At 41.6% G+C, this 19503-nt stretch overlaps 1 protein-coding gene across 1 annotated transcript; it reads left to right on the top strand.

Annotated features, from left to right (window-relative positions):
* Positions 1–9215: 9215 nt before the first annotated feature.
* Positions 9216–15559, top strand: LOC308289922 (sushi domain-containing protein 6; the record flags this gene model as incomplete). Its single annotated transcript, XM_080731703.1, has 3 exons — positions 9216–9411; positions 13804–13954; positions 15217–15559. Exons 1-3 carry the CDS (start codon positions 9237–9239, stop codon positions 15557–15559), a joined length of 669 nt encoding a protein of 222 aa, XP_080587829.1. The 5' UTR covers positions 9216–9236.
* Between the last annotated feature and the right edge of the window lie 3944 nt (positions 15560–19503).

Raw genomic sequence — 19503 nt, 5'->3', positions numbered from 1 at the left:
ATATCACCTATGATGTCACAGTGATGTCAGGGGAACCACAGTGTCAGGCGTGACCTTCAGAGATATGTGGACAAGTGTGCCGGACATCACAGTGACATCAGAGCATGATGTCAGCGCGACAAACCCATAGACCGAAAAACATGTGTACACGACCGTCTACACGTGGACAAGCTGTGACATTTCTCATGGTAATAAATATAGGCTGTGACAAATAAGACTAACCTCAACCTGACTATTTTAAGTGAGCAACTGTCGCCCCATGTCTAATCAGCCCTCATGACTTTCAGGAATGAATAATTACCTCATCATGAACAGATACAGTGCAATATAATTACATAATATACTGATTACCCAAATGGCTGGCCAATTGAAACTCTTAAAGCCTTTTTATCAGTTTGATTATTTGCATAGCTGCACTTTGGCTTTTTAGGGCAGCACATTATGGAGAGTAATTACACCTCCTGCAGGAGAGTATCAGGGTTTAGGTCATTGTGATTATGATCAAAATAACTTTTTTCTTGAAAACTTGAAACTTTTCTTGAAACTTTTCACCCCACTGCACAGAAGAGATAATTAACTTTTGTGTGGGAAAATATCAAGGTCAAGTTCAAAATCAAGAAGTGCTGAAGGGATGATAAACTTTTCACAAATCTTCACAAAGTATTATCTGCTACAGATATGAGAGACGGGAAATGTTGGTGTGGGCATGATTTATACCCTAGGTGCATATTGTGAATGATTATGACTTTTATAATATACAATGTTCTCTATGCTGCTTTATTTTACAAGCTGTATTTCTTATAGCTTCATTCATGGGTCACCTTAGTGACCTGCTTCTCCTGGCTGTCAGCCCCTACCTACCAGATACCCCCACTGGTTGGGCATCACAACTGACCCACCCTCACCCCCACGACACTAATGGTCACTGCTCAGCCACCTTGTCATTAGCAGAACAGACTATTCTGTTATAATACATTTTTGCATCTGAATTATTATACTATTACACTAGTTTCCATTTTTGTTTTGCTGAAACACACTTAAAGGAGTAGTTCACCCCCAAAATGACATTTTTTCTATTGATTAGTCACGCCATGGAGAGTAGAGTTCAATAATATTTTTGGGTTTTTGTCACATTCCTAAGACAAAAATGTGAAAAATTTACCCCCATTCGTTCCGGATGGGGACCCGTTTCGAAACGGGTCCCCATCCGGAATCAATGGGGGTAAATTTACTCGAATAAAATGTTTGTCTTAGGAATGTGACAAAAACCAAAAAATATTATTGAACTCTACTCTCCATGGCATGGGTAATCAATAGAAAAAAAGTCATTTTGGGGGTGAACTACTCCTATATTCTTACTCCTTAAGAATATCCTCTACCCTGTTACTTATCATAGCCAGGCCTGTCAACTCTCCTGGATTTCCCAGGAGTCTCCTGGATTTTGAACCCCTCTCCTGGGAGTCTCCTGGATTGGCAAATCTCCTGGATTTCTCCTGGATTTTGTATCAAACTCCCAAAATTCACCAGAACACAGGAAATGACATCTACTATGTTAAAAGTTTTCTGGGGGAGGACCCCCAGACCCCCCGCTTTAGGGGTGGGGGCAATGCATGCAAGAAAGATCATACAGATATTCAATTAAGTAATGACTTAAAGATGAGAAATCATTATTAAAGATGTCCTTTTGCTTCAGTCATCAAATCTGTACACCAACATTTGGCATTTTAAGGCTGAAATTGTACCCATGCTTGATGCTAGTAAAGCTAGCCTGATAAAAGTATCAAACATGCACAAAATTCACCAGAACACAGGAGATTAAATCTACTATGTTAAAAATGTTCTGGGGGAGGACCCGCTTTAGGGGTGGGGGCAATGCATGCAAGATCATATAGATATTCACTTAAATAATGACTTACAGATGAGACGTCATTATTAAAGATGTCTTACTTTGCATCTGTCATCAGATCTGTACACCTACATTTGGCATATTAGGCTGAAATTGTACACATGCTAGTAAAGTAAGCCTGATAAATGTATCAAACATGCACAAAATTCAACAGAACACAGGAAAATATATCTATTAATAAGTTTTGGGGAGAGGACCCCCCAGATCCCGGTTGGGGAGTTCCGCGCACCCCCCAAAAATAAATCTCCTGGATTCTGACAGTCCAATGTTGACAACCCTGATCATAGCCGAACATAAAATAAAACCTATTGGTATAATTTAACTGTTACAATGATGGACAAATTGGACATGGGCATAATACAATAATGTTAAGAGACTCAAGCCCAGTCTCTAGAATAACAACAGGGCACTTCAGTCAATCTAATGTGAAAGCTAGGAGCATCTTACTGCAGAAGATGATTACAGGCTGCCTGTGTATAGGGCTGAGCTGGCTGCAACTCTTCACTGTTTATGGTGAGCAGGATTTGGGAACCTTTTTTATAGCCTACCTACACTTTTACAAATCAAGTAGTTAAATAGGCGAGGCCACTGGCCTGGGCCCCCGGCTATTATGAGTGTGACAACATGCACATTATTGTCTCGGTCAGCGACAGCAATCGCACTACAGTGCAATGTAATCCGGGTTCCAGTCTTCCAGCCTCCTAGTTCTGTGAATTGTGCATGCGTGCGTGCGTGCGTGCGTGTGTGTGTGTGTGTGTGTGTGTGTGTGCGCGCGCGTACGTGTGTGTGCGCGTGAGAGAGGGAGCGACAGACAGACAGACAGACAGACAGACAGACAGACAGTAGGCCTACTCACATTTAAGTATCAATTACAAGTAAAGGAAGTCCGGAATTCAAAATGTAGACTACTTGAATAAAAGTATGAAGGTATTGGCATCAAAAAGTAGGTCTACTTGAGTAAAATACAAAATAAAACAAATCAACAAAGCAAATAGCCTAGGTATAAAATAGGACTATAAAGAAGTGGCTAGGCTAATGTATGTTTTATAATATTATACATCTATACAAAGACCTTAAAAGTGTTAAATAATAATTGTAGTGGAGTAAAATAGGCCTACAATTAATATTTGCCTCTGAGATGTAGTGGATTTAGAAAGAAGTAAAAGTAGGTTACTGAAAACTGGAAATACTCCAGTAAAGTAGCCATAAATCAGTTAAAATATGATTCTTTTGGGGGTCACGGCTTGAAAAGGTTGAGAACCACTGCTTTACAGCGGGGAGAGAGCGAGCGAGAGAGAGAGAGAGATTGGAATTTCCAGAATATGACGGAATGGAGCGGTGGGCGGGGCTCATGAACACTGGTCACCAATGACAAGTGAGGTGTGACAGACTGTCAAACAGCTGATCAATGAGTCAAGCAGCAGAGAGGAAAAAGCCTCCACTTGTTGCTTGTTGTGTGAACCATTCATTTAATAGCCTCATTGTTGGGGTTTGGTTACAGTCTCTGCCAGGACTAAACGAGGATTGTCTGATCTGGCTTTATACGCTGGTAAAGAAGCATAGCATTTATCAGGTGAGTCATTTATCTTTTGTATGCATAGCCTATTATTTTTAAATGATCATCAAATGGGAACCATTTTAATATAATAACTTTATTGTATAAGTGGTAGCCCCAAATCTACAATATTTGACGACTAGAGATGCTCTAGCGATTATATTAGTGTTATTCTTTGGATTAAAATGATTTCATACATATTTAGACTATCGATCACGTCCCATTCGTCATCGGATGTTCAATCCACGTTTTAGTGTCCGTATAGGCTTCGGGATCATACTGTTGTTAATAATATCGCCTACAACTACAACCTGGGCAGATAGCCGGTCTCATGACATGAACCTTCTATAACACATCTGTTATGTCAAGAATGGATGCTTTCAATTCGTAACAATTTCACCTCGGCTCGGTCTTTAGACTACTAAAGCTTTATATAATGAGCTATCGACTGCTGCTATTCGATTTAAAACGCATGAGAACAGCGCTCTCCGGAGACGCGCTCTCGGCTCTCCAGATCCCTGAAGATGGATGGTGAATGAATCTGTTTGCCGACTATGTGATTTTTTGGCTATTCTCCATACCTCCAGCACAGCTGGCAGGTTGTAGACTATTCTAATCAACGATAGCCTACTTAACTTTACCTGGCAAAGCAGGCTATTGCATGTAAAGGTCCGTGGTTCCCCTAAACATCAATCATGGAACAATATATTGTATTAGTCTAGGCCAGTACCCAGGAGGACCATCATACTAGATCATCATACGGGCCATTGATTTTTGTTTGTTTAGATTATCATCAAAGAGTTGAACATAAAATGGGTGCGTGATCTATATGATATACAGTTTATTTCTTGAATGAAATGCCTGGATCCCGAGGCTAGATATACAGTAAATGGGATGAGATATTCATAATCAGATTTCAGATTAAACTTTATTGTCCTATCACACTATTACTAGAGTATTTTCTTTTGGACTTCAGTAACAGTCCACGTGGTTCAGTTGTGGACAGTATAGATTAAACCACCAGGGATATCTCATTCTGGTGATCAGTGAATCTACTCTGACTCTCCTCTTTGAGGGTCCACATGGTCTGGATAAACTGCATGTGCAGTTCTGTCTAATGAGGACGCAGGGTCAGCCAGGGATGACAGGTGAATGGGGTCACACTCTATAGCTTAAATATATGATCCCTCCCTTGAATACATGCAGTGATTCAATTAAGCATTTTGACTTTTACTATACAGTCAAATGTTTTGTGGTGTAGGTCTAAGTCCCGCACCTGCAGATAGGACAGAGGAGGGGCATAGTCTATAGGCCCTATACCTGCATAAACAGAGCATATAAAACATGTAAATAATGGCTCTCAGGTTTCATGTGGTCCATCATGAGTGGTGCTCTACAAAAGCAAATATACATAATTGGTTACAAGTTATGACAATTCTAAACAACACAAAATATGAGAAAGCAAAGGAATGTCCATGCAGATATTACATTTTCTGACTTCTTGTTCTGATTTCATAATGAACATAGAACCAGGTCAAAGGGCCCGGAACCAGGAAATCACTACCTTGGGAATTAAAATCACTCACCCACCCCCCAACTAACAACGGCTATTGAAGTGCTCTAGAGCGGAATGTACATAACATAACCCCCGAACAGTGGTGGAATAAGTAGGATAAACATGTTTTACTTTAAGTGAAAGTATCAATACTGCAGTGTAGAAATACAAAAGTAAAAGTACAAAAGTATCTTCCACTCCCCAGTATAGCGCTGCTCCTGACTACTGTAGATATGTGGTGGTTGTACAGGACACCAGTCTTTTAAGATGTGGATTTGTGTAATTGTCAATATGAAGTGACAGGACTTTGCTGAAAAGGAGCATTTTGTGCTTAGTCAGCTTTTCCTGAATAAATAATACAAATATATACAGTATGCACATCGTAAACATTAGCTCGGGTGCAGGGTAAAAAAAAATAGTTATTCAACACTGGAAAATAAATACATAAATATGAATAACAAACTTGTGAACCTGCGTGTCCAAACCTGTGACTAGTATAGACAATGACATACATTGACACTGGTATGGTCCTTTACAAATCAACTGAATGAATGGGATATAGATTCCCAGCTTGGCAATCAGCACAGCTACAGAAAGACAGAAAGTATATGTTAATATCACAGAGAGATCTAATGACTAATATACAGTGCCTCCATCCCACAGGTTGTGGTCACATCAAACAGACATGTGTGAAAGAGTGTGTAATATGTGTTTATTTAACTGAACTGAAGTGTAAAAGGGACACAAAAGCTGGGAGAGTGCTTTGACACCGGCGGCAGTGCACAAGTGGATTAGGAACTTTGTTTGCTCTGGTGGTCCGGCCTGGGATATGCTCGCGGGCTGGTTGTTAGAGGGATCGAGTTTTGGCAATTTGGGATGCCCACTTTCCCAGAAACGAGGCAGTAGGGCTGGCAGAGTGCGGTCTATGCTATGATTGTCAGCCGCCATGCATAGACCCTGCTGCTGGTGCCCGTGGAGGGCTGGGTGACATGACATGCTTGTTGTATCATGATGAGGGACACATTGACTTTATGGATATAACCTTGCTGCACCCTAATATTTCTGTCCTTGTATACATTTTCTTTTGTGTGGACATAAATTAAAACGTGCATGCTTGGGTACTAGCGTGCGTGCGTGTGTTTGTGCGTGGGTGTATGGCACATGTTAATGGCAGGGGACCCTCCCCACCACCACTTATGAGATGACTATCGCAGTTCTTGACATTAAAGCATGGCATGCATACATCGTAGAGCATCAAAACACTCCCACACATTCTCACACTTTCTGAAAGCACTGTGGCATCCATGCTTCCATTCTGACTAGTCAACCTGGTCCAATGGCAGAGCACAGGAAATATCACTCTGGGTTGAGCGGTGTGCTGTAGTCATTCTGGGAGAACTCTTCTGGGGCAGAGGTTTTTGGGAGTGTTGAAGGTGAGATGTTTTGGGTGAGTGAAAGGTTGAGGTCAGTCCCAGTCTAGTCTACCGACAGGTCTTGGCATGTTTGACTGAATAGAATACAAGAGAATATGAAAGAACTGAACGGCATCTAAAATGTAACTGAAATGAAACGCTATATAAATGTGGTCGATATACTACTGAAATTGTGTGTTGCCAAAGTCGGTCCTCACTGCTGCTGTTGCTGCAAAAAAGGAAGAAAGAAAATAAACTGAACTTATGGCTCTATTTTTCTGCCGCATGCGGTTATTTGACCGGTGGAAAAGCAAAAAGTAGGGCTGGCTGTATTATGGTACAGGAGGCCCCACTAGCCTGGCACAAAATGTCTGGATTAGTGCTGCTTTCATATCGAGTGTTCCCATTTGACCCTGTGTTGAAGTGGTGTCAAGGGCCCCACTATTTCACACAGCCCTTTGGTTTGTTGTTGGTATTGTTGTTGCAGCTGTGTCCTACTGCCCTGAATGTGTGAAAGCACAGCAGGGTGACTGAGTGTACAACATATCAGAACTATATATGAAATAGACTGACTACACTGCAAAATCACCTTACTTACTTACTTACTTATGCCCTTTATGCCGGCTGGCATGTAGAGCAGCAACAAAGGATCTCCTCTTCAGTCTTTATAGAACCGCAGGTCAGTTTTTACACTTTCAGAGTTAAAGGAAACTGTGTATTTTCAAACTATATCATATTGTTTTTTTTGTGAGGAGATCAGTAATATAAATAGCAAAAAATAAATGTTGACAGAATGTATGCCGTAAAATGACGTAAAACAACACATCTGATGTTTACCAAGAGTCAACATTCTGCAGAGAAATACACAGAAGACATAGGGTATTGCTTCTAGATCTGCCATTTTCGCTATTTGTCATACGACTGTATTTAGGGCTTAAGTGGTTGGTGTGAGGTATTTGTATGTATCCTCTAGCAACAACAACCTCCTCTTTCATTTGCTGTAGCCTGTAAATAAAGATGTACGCATCTCCCTTGTCTGTGGTGTGTGCACTGTTCAGCCTGTACAAGACATGTGTGTTCGTGTGTATTCTGTATAGCTGACAGAGCATCTGTTTCTGTCTCTGTTGTACCATCAGGAAGTCTGTTTTGATGTCTACGCCGGTCCTGCATCCATGGCTGTGTGCGCCCATCAGTCTGAGATATGGACTCCTTCTCCTGGCCGCCCTGCCACGCCTCACTGAAGGTACAACCTCCTCTACACTCTCACATTTACACAATCAAACAGGCCTCTGCACAAAGACCACTTTTCAATGAATCTCAAGGGCAGCCAGCTATGAGCAATGGACATTTCAAGCATTTCAGTGCGTATATATGCAGAGCGACTTAATGGCAGTAGTGGAATAGGTTTCAGTTCCTTCTTTTTCATTCGTTCATTCGAACATAAATCTAGTGTTTTTCCACCCTCACTTTCATCCTTGACCTGCTCTGTACGTGTCCAGGTCACTAGCTAAGGGATTAGTAGAGGAGCCGGGAGCATAAAGACAAGAGCCTCAGACATGCCACATTTGCATTGCAAACAGAAGGTTGAATCTCCAAAGAAGAGAGGAAGTCTGAGTGAATGAATGCTGCTCTCGCAGATTTACTAAACGAAACCAGCATTCAAATACAGAATAGACATACTTGGAACCATAGCCAGTACTTTCATTTTCATTCTGACCACTGTCTTTATCATACAGAATAGACATACTTGGAACCATAGCCAGTACTTTCATTTTCACTCCTGACCACTGTCTTTATCAGCCTGGCATATCCGAAGATAAAGTTTTTGTGCCTGGGGTTTGTAATTATTTTTCCCATCAGTAGCTTTGTTTTGAAAGCCTCTTTCATTTCCTTTCCTTGTGTCTGAACTCTGGTATGGGTCAGTTTGTTTTGTTTTGAGACTGACACACTTTAATTGCCTAACGCTCCTTATGGGGCAGCAGGGGCTCAGTAGGTATTGTATGTATTAATGCATGTTGTAATTCGTGTTAGGCTGAGCCCCTCACCTTAGCTGTGCGTATGTAACCGAATTAGTGTAAAGCAGGGAAGTGCTTAAACACAAGTATAGCTTCAAAGAAAATTACTTTTCCTCGAACTCTGAAGAAGGGGGTATTCATGCACCCCCTGGGAATATACTTATAATCAGTTATTCTAGATTGTAAAAATGTTTTACAAAATGATAAGCTGTGTCAAAATTTCCCATATACCATTTATATGCAAATTAGTGCCGCCATTATAGAAACCTGTGTCTTTACTGTAAATCAGACAATATTGCACCTAACTGAACAAATAAGGTTTCTAGACCTATGTTTTGAGGGTCAAGGATCACAATTTAAACTATTCTTAAAGTGATCACATCATGTACCTGTGGCATACTGGTATGCAAATGAGTGCTGCCTTTACAATATAATAAATGTTTTACCAAATATTATTATGTAAACTCTTTTAGCCATCTGCAATAGCTTTTCCAATAGCTTTCCTCACTAATGTGTTCATAAAGATGTCTTGACACCTCTCAATTACTTCCAACCAAACTGTTCTGGGATACTTTGTAGGAGCCAAAGTTGAGAATTATTTACAACCCAACTTTTTCGGACAGTCTTTCAGCAGCGGGCAAAGGGCTCAATTCGGCAAGCAGCTGTGCAAAGATGGGTCCTCCTGACCCACTGTCACTGTTTGGGAAACAGTGCCTTGGCTTAAATTATAGCCTCGAACCAATGCCTCTCTGCTGTCTCCTCAGGCAGACAGGGGAACTGCAGCCATCCTGTGATGCCAGAACACGGCTGGTTCCGCTGTGAGCCGTCGCCGTGCCGAGGCTTCCCCCAGAAGAGCTCTGTGCACTACTTCTGTGAACCAGGCTTCTACATCCCCAGCAAGACCCGCAGCTCCAGGTGCCGACACGGGAAATGGATGCCATCCGTACCAGCATGTGTGCCGCTAAAAGGTGAGCAGGTAGACCAGTGGTTCTCAACCTTTTCAGGCAGCGACCGCCCCAAATAATCATATTGTAACTAGGGACCCCCCACCCTGACAATCACAAAGAGTTGAGGCATTACATTTTGTATAACACGGTTTTATTGTGAAAATAGCAGATCTACATGCTCACAACACCTCGCAACGCAAGGCCTTGTGAGCATGTGAGAGGCCTTGTGAGCTTGTGAGAACGAGTGACAATGTTTTGTGACAAATTATAAATAAGACACCGTTGACCTAAAGGTTTGAGTAGAGAGCTTGTGCCAGGCATGTTGTTTAATCTCCTTCCCAGATTGCTGAGTGTCCCGGCCTCAGCAAGGGAGCTCACTATATGAACTAGATATACAGTAACTGAATGGGAAGGTGGTTAAAATAGGAAACAGATTTGTTGGGAGGCTTTGAAGTCAGGAGAGTGTTGTGTTATACTGTATATTCTTCCACTAGTCATAGTGGTGAAAGGGACAGGTGGCAGCTTTAATTAAAGTTGCTTTTGAAACTTGAGTTGATTGGAAACAGACCCCCAGACTGTGACATACTTAGTATGAGCTGTGACATCATTGATAATGAAACACTGTCTGGTCTGAAGCCACACTAATGGTAATTATTAAGCTATGTAGAGTTCATCATCAAAGGTAGTCAGTCAGTCAGTGTCCAGACAAGGGTTTGAGAACATCCCAGCTCTGCTATAAATATCCTACCGTAGTCCAAGATTCCCTACAAACTGTTTCTCCTTCACTCCCTCGTCAGTGTTTTTGCTCGGAAATATATGTATTTGCAAATTAATGCTGCCATTATAGAAACCTTGAATTATAGGTTCATGTTTTTTTGTTTGTTTTTTGGACATGTGCAACTTTGCAGGACAAAAATACAAATACAGTAATATCAAAATAGTCATATTAAAGAAAAAATAAAGTAGTGCGAATAGTTATTGCAAAACAGAATAACATAAAAGTAAAATAAAATAAAATGGCATCTGCACAACTATAGATTTGTGAGGCTGGTAAGGTACTGTATAGTGATGGGATGGTGTTTTCCTCTGGTGTTTCAGTCCGAGTGTATCAAAGGGTGCGTTCGGAAATGCGCACCGGGTGGCGAGTATTCCTACCGTAGGAGACGGGGTTACATAAATTAGAAGGCGCGGCTTGTGATTGGCTGGAGCGGAGGTCTGGAGCGCTCGGCTGTGGTCACTTGGACTGCGCGGGCGTTTATCGTGGGCTTGCCCAGGCCTTACGGCCTGGGCATAAATATAACGATTGCATTCACCACGGCGGGCACTCGCGCCTGCGGCGCTCGGGCGCGAAGAGCAGGACCAAGGTCCGCTGGCCTTCGCGCCGCTTGCAATGTCGTGGACAATAACTGTGACATCTAACCATAAAACGAGCGCTCTACCACACCCGGTGCGCATTTACGAACGCACCCTTTGATACACTCTGACTGAATCACCAGCAGAAAACACTCTCTCGTATAGTGATAGTGATAGCAACATCCAGTGGAGAACGCAGGAGGGGAAGTTAGATTCCATTCATGATTTAACTGTGCGGTTAACATTTCCTCAATGAGCCAAAATGAGTCATTTTCTCAATTGAGTTGTTTTTGGTGTCTGTAGAACACCCACAGAAGTACATTACTGTACTGTAATGGACTTTGGATAAGAGTCTATCACAGAGTGTTTTGGTTTCAGTCCCTCAACGGACTTGTTCCTAGACACAATAACCATTTCCCAGCATCAGGCATTCATACTGTAGACTGTTATTATTGCACATAGGCTAATCATTTATCAACTGACTCATGACAGCTTTGTTCATGCTGATTCATCATCTTATGATGACATAGCTCCTTCCATCTAATGAGAGCATGCAGCCAGTAGACAGCTACTACTAAAGATACAATTCTGGGAAAATGCAAGTGTGGTTTCCCTGACGCGAGTCACTGTCACAAGGAATCTGCTGGGAAATGTATTCCGTCTTTCAATCCCTTTCATGCCCATATATGGATATCTCTGTACTGTCAGTCCTTAGTCCATATTTGAGCGGTTCTAACCATTCCGTCCTTGTCCCTTTTATCCCATGTATGGAGATCCCTGATGTCATCAATATTAAGCCCATATCTTGGAATGCCCATATATGGACATACTGTCTCAATCTCATGTGGTCTATGACGTCAGGCATGTATGATGTCAGTCATCTCCATATTTGGTACAATTTTAATTTGTGCATTTCACACTAATTACACCTATTTGGTCCCAGTGCCAGGGGAGAAATTCAGTTTTCAGCATCACCCAGCTGATTGCTGCCCAAGCGGTCAGACACCTGAGTGCAGGGGGTTTCCTACCTGCAAAATCATCTGTCTTAATTTAAATCAGAGAGTGCAGAAATTGACCCACATTGATGTAGGTACACTCTCAGAGTTAACACTGAGGATTTTACTGTTAAGTAATACATGATTAAACCCCAGCATTCATTAAGAGCTAGGCCAACAACTCCATTTCCTTTTACAACAAAAGACACTTTATCTATTGACCTACTTTTGTAAAACAAGAACATGCACGCACGCACGCACGCACACACACACACACACACACACACACACACACACACACACACACACACACACACACACACACACACACACACACACACACACACACACACACACACACCCTTAATAGTCCTATGCATTTCCTCATTCCATAGCTACAGTATATTGACAATAAATATGTCCTGATAACAGAGGGGGCAAAGTCCGCCTCAGTGACTGTTTACAGTGGTATATGGTCTGCACGTGTGTGTGTGTCACACTGTGTTTGAAATAATATGCTCCTTTTTTGTATCAGCTGATCTACTTAATACAAAATCTGACACATGGGCACCCTACAGTTAAAGGTTAATGCCTTTCTTATTTTCATTTCTTATTGTCGTGGAAACCTTCTATTGTCGTCCAAAACCTTTTCATGAAATTGAAAAAAATAACCTGTGTTCCCATGGATACAATGTAGTTATTATTAAATCATTATTATATTGCCACAAACTCTTGTTACTGTTCATTGTTTAATTAAATATTTATAACACCCACTGAAATTTAAAGACATTTAAAAAATAGCAGATCATGACAACATTTTGGTACATTTCTGTGACACTAGTATGATGAATTGGGGCATTAATTTACTAAATAAATAAAAATAATATAAAGAAGAAACAAGCAAAACTTTGAAATATGGAGATATGAGGTTTTTGCTCTGACAGCAACGTTATCAATCATAGCCCAATTTCTGACTTCCTCTCTCAAGACGCAGACTGACATGTTTCACAGGAAGTTAGAGCTTCGAAAGAGGAAGTGGGCTACACCATAATAACCTTGAAAGCTCTCCGCCATCACTGGAGCCTCATGGAAATCTACTGCTGTGCCGTCGGAGCATAGACAAACCACAGAATTGGATAGAAACCTTTTTTAATAGATTGTGTCTATAATTAATTCCACATCCTTTCGGTGCATGTAATGGCACGTTCCACTTGGTTTTAGGTACATTTGGGGTACACAAGTAGAGCAAAACAGTTCTGGTATTGTGAATTGGGCTTGTGAATTATTTTTTTCTATAAAAAGAAAATCCTGACATACTTCAAAGCTCTGGTAGAATCTTGTGACACAGATTCACAACGTTAACACTGCTAGTTCATGGTCATGCTTTATGGCTTATCCACCAAGACACCTCAGAAATCAAAATTTTAACGTTAATGGTGAAAAGGCCTTGACCCACTTAGCTTTCGAACCAAAAATAGTTCAGAGTGTGCGCAACAGCACTTTTGCATGGCTCAGAGGTTGGCTCTGTTGTCTCAAAACAAGAAGGCCATGGGTTCAAACCCGGAGGGGCACTTTGAGGGATTATCCCTGTATTCATGTGGGTTTCCTTCAGGTATACAGTCCACTTTCCTCCCACACCAAAATACAGGCTTATTAGAGACCAGTGGACGTTGGTCCATGAGTATTAATTTGCAGAATTACTGCCCACTGCTCCTAATAATTGGGATTGTTTAATGCAGAGGACTAATGTTGGGTACTACAGTATGTGTAAATGAACTTGGCAAAATAAAGAAAACTTACAGTATATCCTCCCTGAGGTCTCAGCAGCTGCACTGGAACACGTGTGCTTTATGTGCCTTGCCAAAAGGTCACCTTGACAGTTTTCTATCTCCTCACCAAGGGGATTTAAACCCAGAACTTTGTAGCTGCAAGGCAAGCACGCTTCTCTCATCTTTAAGCTATTGGTGCTCTGCTTTGACTTGCACCACACAGAGAGTCACACATAGCATTCTGTGTAACTGTGTCAGTGGCATGGTGCCAATGATGGCCTTATTCTGCCCCTCAGATAAACACAACATGAACGTGAACCATGAGGACAGGGCGGCCAACTCCCTGCCCAGTGTTGCCACTACAGCAGTGGGCGTGTCCATCTTCCTCCTCACCACCACCGCCTGCATGGTCATCAAGTCCCGCCTCTACCCATGCCACTCACACAGGTAAGAGCATGAGGTTGGCTCTCGCACACCGCCAATCACACATCAGAGGAGTGCCTTGTTAGACTTCTTAATCATATTATCATCCCTGTTTTGTCATGTCATTACGGTCAAAATGGCCAAAAGAAATTCTACATGCTTAATTTATACTATGCGCGTTGTGAACTTGTAGATCGTGCCATACCACCGTACGACTTACGGTATGTACTTAAGCCTTTGTAATATGGCAAGACAACAGCATCGATCACCATTGAAACCCAGGTTTCAGCCCTGCATAACTCTGAATGTCAACTCGCTTTAAGATTGTGCTGCTCTCAGTCTTGCCCTTGATTCAAATTTTCAAAAGTTATAAACTTTTAAATAGCTCAAATACGAGTCATTAGACTTAGAGTAAATGATCGGGACTACATTTGTCTGAATCTCTTGTGGCTTCTGCCCAGCTTGAGAGCTAATGTGTGATGACAGGTTGTGAGGACCAAGATAAACATCTGAATCATCTGAAACATCTCTGACAGTGGAGAGAGAGAGAGAGAATGATTTGTATACACACTGATGGAGGAACTGAATCATTGTTTGGATAAAATTGTGGACCGCCTCTAATAATGGCATGGCTTTCCTATGAATCTCTGACGTTAAACTACAGATCCATCAAAAAAATAAAATAATAATAATATTGTGTAAACGTTTGAAGGTGGTCAGACTGTGGTACTGCTGAGGTGTTATGGAAGCCCTGGTTTGCTAGATAGAGGCCTTAAAGGACCAGGTCACCTCTGGGACAACCAGGTCTTATTTTATTGTTGTGTGGGACACGATCAACACAATCCTGAATATTTGTTTGTGTTCAATCTGTGTTTTTAGATATGTTGGTATTTCAGCATGCTACAACTGGTCATATGATGCATTTTGCATCATATGACCAGTTGTAGCATGCTGAAATCGGCTGAAATACTAAAATATCTAAAAACACAGATTGAACACAAAAAATTACTCAGGATTGTGTTGATCGTGTCCCACACAACAATAAAATAAGATCTGGTTGTCCCAGAGGTGACCTGGTCCTTTAAGCTCATCTGTGTGGTGTCTCTCATCTTCCTCTTTCTTGACACACAGATTCTCTGTGGGGTTCAGGTCAGGCCAGTTGGCCAATAGCTAATGTTCCTCACTCTCTGTTACACCCTCCCCACTCTGTCTTGCTCTCTTTGTCTCTCTGTCCCTCTCTTTATCATCTTGCGTCACCTCCTCCCTCTTCTCCTCTCTCCCGGCAGTCGTCGCTCATCAGACCAGATGGACCTGATGGTGGACGGTCTTCTTCCTGTCTCTCTCCCCTCCTACGAGGAGGCCGTCTACGGCAGCTGGGGCCAACGCCTTTCCCCCTGCTCCGCACCCGGTCCGACTCAGCTACTATTGGCTCAGGAGTCCCCCGGCAGCCATCAGTCACCCGTCGGCAACCAATCGGACACTAGTCGCCGCCCCCGCCAACCCAGTCAAAGTCCAGAGCACCCCCCACCCCCTTATGAGGCGGTCCCATCGCGTCCCAGGGAAGAGAGGAGTGATGCAGGAGACGTCCCCCGGCAACAAGTTACACTTATGGGTCATAAGGACACCTGATTGACAGACCTATCATTTTTTCTCACAATACTATCTGACACACAGTGCAGCACGGGGGGAGCACTGAATGAGTTTGATTTATGAAAAAGGATTATTTTCATTGGCTGGTCCTAGCCGGTGTGCTTGTCATGTATTGTTGTCATCCATTCATTGACCAACCAAGCAGCGATGGTCTGAAACCGTAGCCTTTTTTCTGGTTGACTGCAGTTCATTAGCACACATCAGGTTATTTCATATGCAGCTGAATGGCTCTGATTGGCTTAACGTCAGAGGTGTCTTAACAATTATTGATTGTATAGTATGTTTTCAGCGCCGTGCTGGAGATGTTGTGTATCTATCCCGTCAGTGATGGGGCTGAGGCCTTGTAGGCCAGCGTAACTTTCTTGAAGTTAAGTGATGTGCCATAGTGTTTCAAAGACTAAAGGGCCATTCACACTGAGCACTATATCTATAAAGAATATAGTTTTAAAATCGTTCTAAGCCAAGAGGATGGCATTGTTCACACCAACTATAAAAAAAAATAAAAAAAAACAATGGTGAAAGATAGTTATAGTTGGAATGGCGCTTACCTCTGTTCCATGTCCGCATTTGCATCTTTGTACATCTGATATTTTGCTCTGGGTCAAAATGGGTTGTGATGACTTGAAAGCTTTCAAACTGTACAAACTGAAGTGAGCAATGAAACAGGAATTAGGGTGACCATGCTTGGATTAGTATCATAGTATTTGGTTCAGTAAAGCCTCATTCATGCTCCAGCGCTCCGCGGTGTCACATGCCAAAAATAGCAGACTTACAAGCTCACAACCCGTTGAGCTTGTATTAACTATTTTTGACACTTGACTTCGTAGTGGGACAAAGTATGAATGGGGCTTAATGGTAATTTTGTGTGCTCTATAAGAGCAGTGGTTCCCACACGGTGTGCCGTGAGACAGGTCCAGGTGTGCCTTGGGATTTGTGACAGCCACACATTATTATTGCAACATAATATACAGTAAGTTATGATTATTTAATTTTTGTATCAGTATACTTTGTGTGCCATGGGGCAAATTCTATACCCTAAAAATGTATCCACTTTCAACCTGACTTTAGTTTTTCCGCTATATTCAACAGTGGTGGATCACCACAGCAATAAACAAATAAACACTGCTAGAGTCAATTTTTACATTTATTCAGTAATAATTTTGATCAACATTTTCCCCAAAACACCAAAAAATAAATAAAAGAATGACATGTACTGTATAATTTAAGTCTTGGTGGAACTGTGGCAGAGAGATAAGCTAAATTATAGTACCAGTACCATGATTACAAAAAACACAACCAAACAATAGATTTAATCCAATAACATGCATTACAGCTACACTTTGGACCAGAATGGGGGATGGAAGTGAAAACAAAATGACCCCAATAAAGCTCTAGATGCCTTTCATTGACCATATTCACATGGCACTGATAAGATATGATACATTTATTTTGCTCTGATAACAAAAACAAACAAAAAAAAAAGAATTTGCCACCATCAATTCCTTGATGTGGACAATGGTTACCAATGGTTACAAGAGACAGACCGCCATGTTCTCAAGACTATTGTAACGATTTCACCTCATATCCTGATTATTGTTATACTAGGCCTACACACATTTTTATTCCATGATTAACTTATAATTATTCAAAGACCCAGACCCCTCTTCTTGTTTTGCTATTTGTTTTGTTGGAGAAGAAAATGCGACATCACAATCGCTGTCTTTCGTAACCACTGGTAACCACCGATCCTATGACATCATGGCCAATGGGAAAACACAGCTTTGCACCATGAAGATTCTTATAAATGTGCAGCACTGGACTTTTGTTTTACTGCCTAATAAGGTTTCTCCCATCTCTTCTCTCTGTGCCATCTTCCCCGCAACGGTTCTCCTTTCTGTTACATATTCAGCTTTAGCCTACAGAGTGGGAATGATGTATTCTAGAGACCTTGAATGTATTTTCTGTATCATTTTATAGTGGGGGGGTAATATGGTATGGAATATACCTATTTACACAATGAAGTTGTTGGTGGTGGAGTCACGTTGGACAGTTTTCCAACATATCGCCTATACTTTGTATATTGTTTTATTGCACAGAGTTCTATGATGAATAAAAGTTGATATATTTAATTGTTCAGTGCCGTGAGCTTGTGTTCATTAAGATCCGTTTTGACGTCATTCTTTTTTAGTCATAATTTTAGAGGGAATACATGAGTACAGAATATGCTTCCTTCACAGCTTTCTTTGCATCTTCATCAAAACCTCTGTAACAAGGTTAATGAGTGTAGTTCTAAATGTTACTCATTGACTGGCTTCATGCAGGCACAAAACATCTTATGCTTAATTAATTATCTGAGAACTAACTACGAGTAGCCTAGGGCTAGCCTAAGCAGAGAAACTGAATTTCATGGACAATGCCACATGGAGGAAGCATATCAATATTGTGGTTAACATAAATCGTTTTATAGTTTGAGTTATACCGTAGTCATAATATTACATTTTAGTGGACAGTAGTGGAAGTATTGCAACAATATGATTATAGGAAGCGCCATAAAAGACAGGGAAGCACAACTGGAAGCACTAGAAGACAGGGAGGCGCCAATGCGCCATACAGTAGATGAGAGGTAAGCCGTCACATACAGTAAGTATATGATCCAAGTGCTGTGTAAACATCAAGATCACATATCAGAAATCTCTGCAAACACATGTAAGAAATGCTACAAATGAAATATAAGTAAGTAATTAAAAAGTAATAGTGAAAATAGCCGATCTACAAGCTCTCAATGCGCGAAAAGCACGAAAGCTACATGTTGAGAGCTTGTAGATCTGCTGTTTTCACTAGTTTGGGTCACAGGCTAAAGATTTTGGGAACCACGGCTTTAGACTTCAGACTTTTGATACAAATTAGATTTCCTTCTGTTCCTGTGTAATACAATGTTTGAGGATATTTCTAGCAAATGGGGAACTTGCAACATCCTCTTGTTAGGAAATGAAAAGGAGAAGTAATAGATTTGTTTGCGGTAAGCATCTCTCAGGGCTGAAGCTTTGGTTGCGTATACTGTATCAATGGATGAGTTCAGTCATACAGACACTGACATCTCCATTTATTGTGCAAGAGAATAGTGTTTGCAGAGGCTAAACCACAAACTCAAATTGTTTGTGTGTACACTACACTGTATGTATATTCTGCCCACCCTGGCAACATAGAACATAAAACACTGTACGCCCAACTTTTATTTTTGAAACAACCCCTCGCCCCAAAACGCACGCACGCACGCACGCACGCACACACACACACACACACACACACATGCACCTCATGGTACTCCAACATCAAAAAAACACTAAAAGACTAAGCTCCAAACCTCCCAAAACAAACTGATTCGGCTACTTCTCGACCTGGGGCCCATGACCCATGTTTCTCCCACACATTTTGCTTGCCTAAGTTGGCTCAGCGTTGGTCCTCCTCTATGTACCTTGGGCATTGGACTTTAAAGAGGCGGTGCCATAGTTTAGCACTTTTTCTGGTTTTCATGTGTCTAGGAGGTTGACAGTACTTCATTAGACCCCGTGGTGTGGTTGTTATGAGCAATTATGTATTGCCTTTCTATTTGGGTTTTAGCTGTACATACGTGCCGGTCCAAAAACACAGATACTTATTACATCACAGAATCAACCCCTCCCCTAATTACCATTCACCCAACATACGTGGGTGTGGCTAACTTCAGCTGGGTCACCATCCACCATGACAACCACGCATACCAATGAACTGGTGGGTGTGGCCACATAAAAACATAATTTTAACCCTTTCTGTACACTTTTTTGGAAAGAATCTTCCTCCTAGTATATTATAATCATAATACCTGATAATCATGTTTTAGAGGGGGGGGGGGGGGGGGGGGATCATGGCACCCCATCTTTAAC

Source organism: Nannobrachium achirus (genome assembly GCF_963921795.1).
Source record: "Nannobrachium achirus genome assembly, chromosome: 8".
In the NCBI taxonomy this organism is placed as follows: Eukaryota; Metazoa; Chordata; class Actinopteri; order Myctophiformes; family Myctophidae; genus Nannobrachium; species Nannobrachium achirus.
The sequence above is the reverse complement of the archived record's forward strand: the minus strand, read 5'-3'. Positions and strand labels throughout refer to the sequence as shown.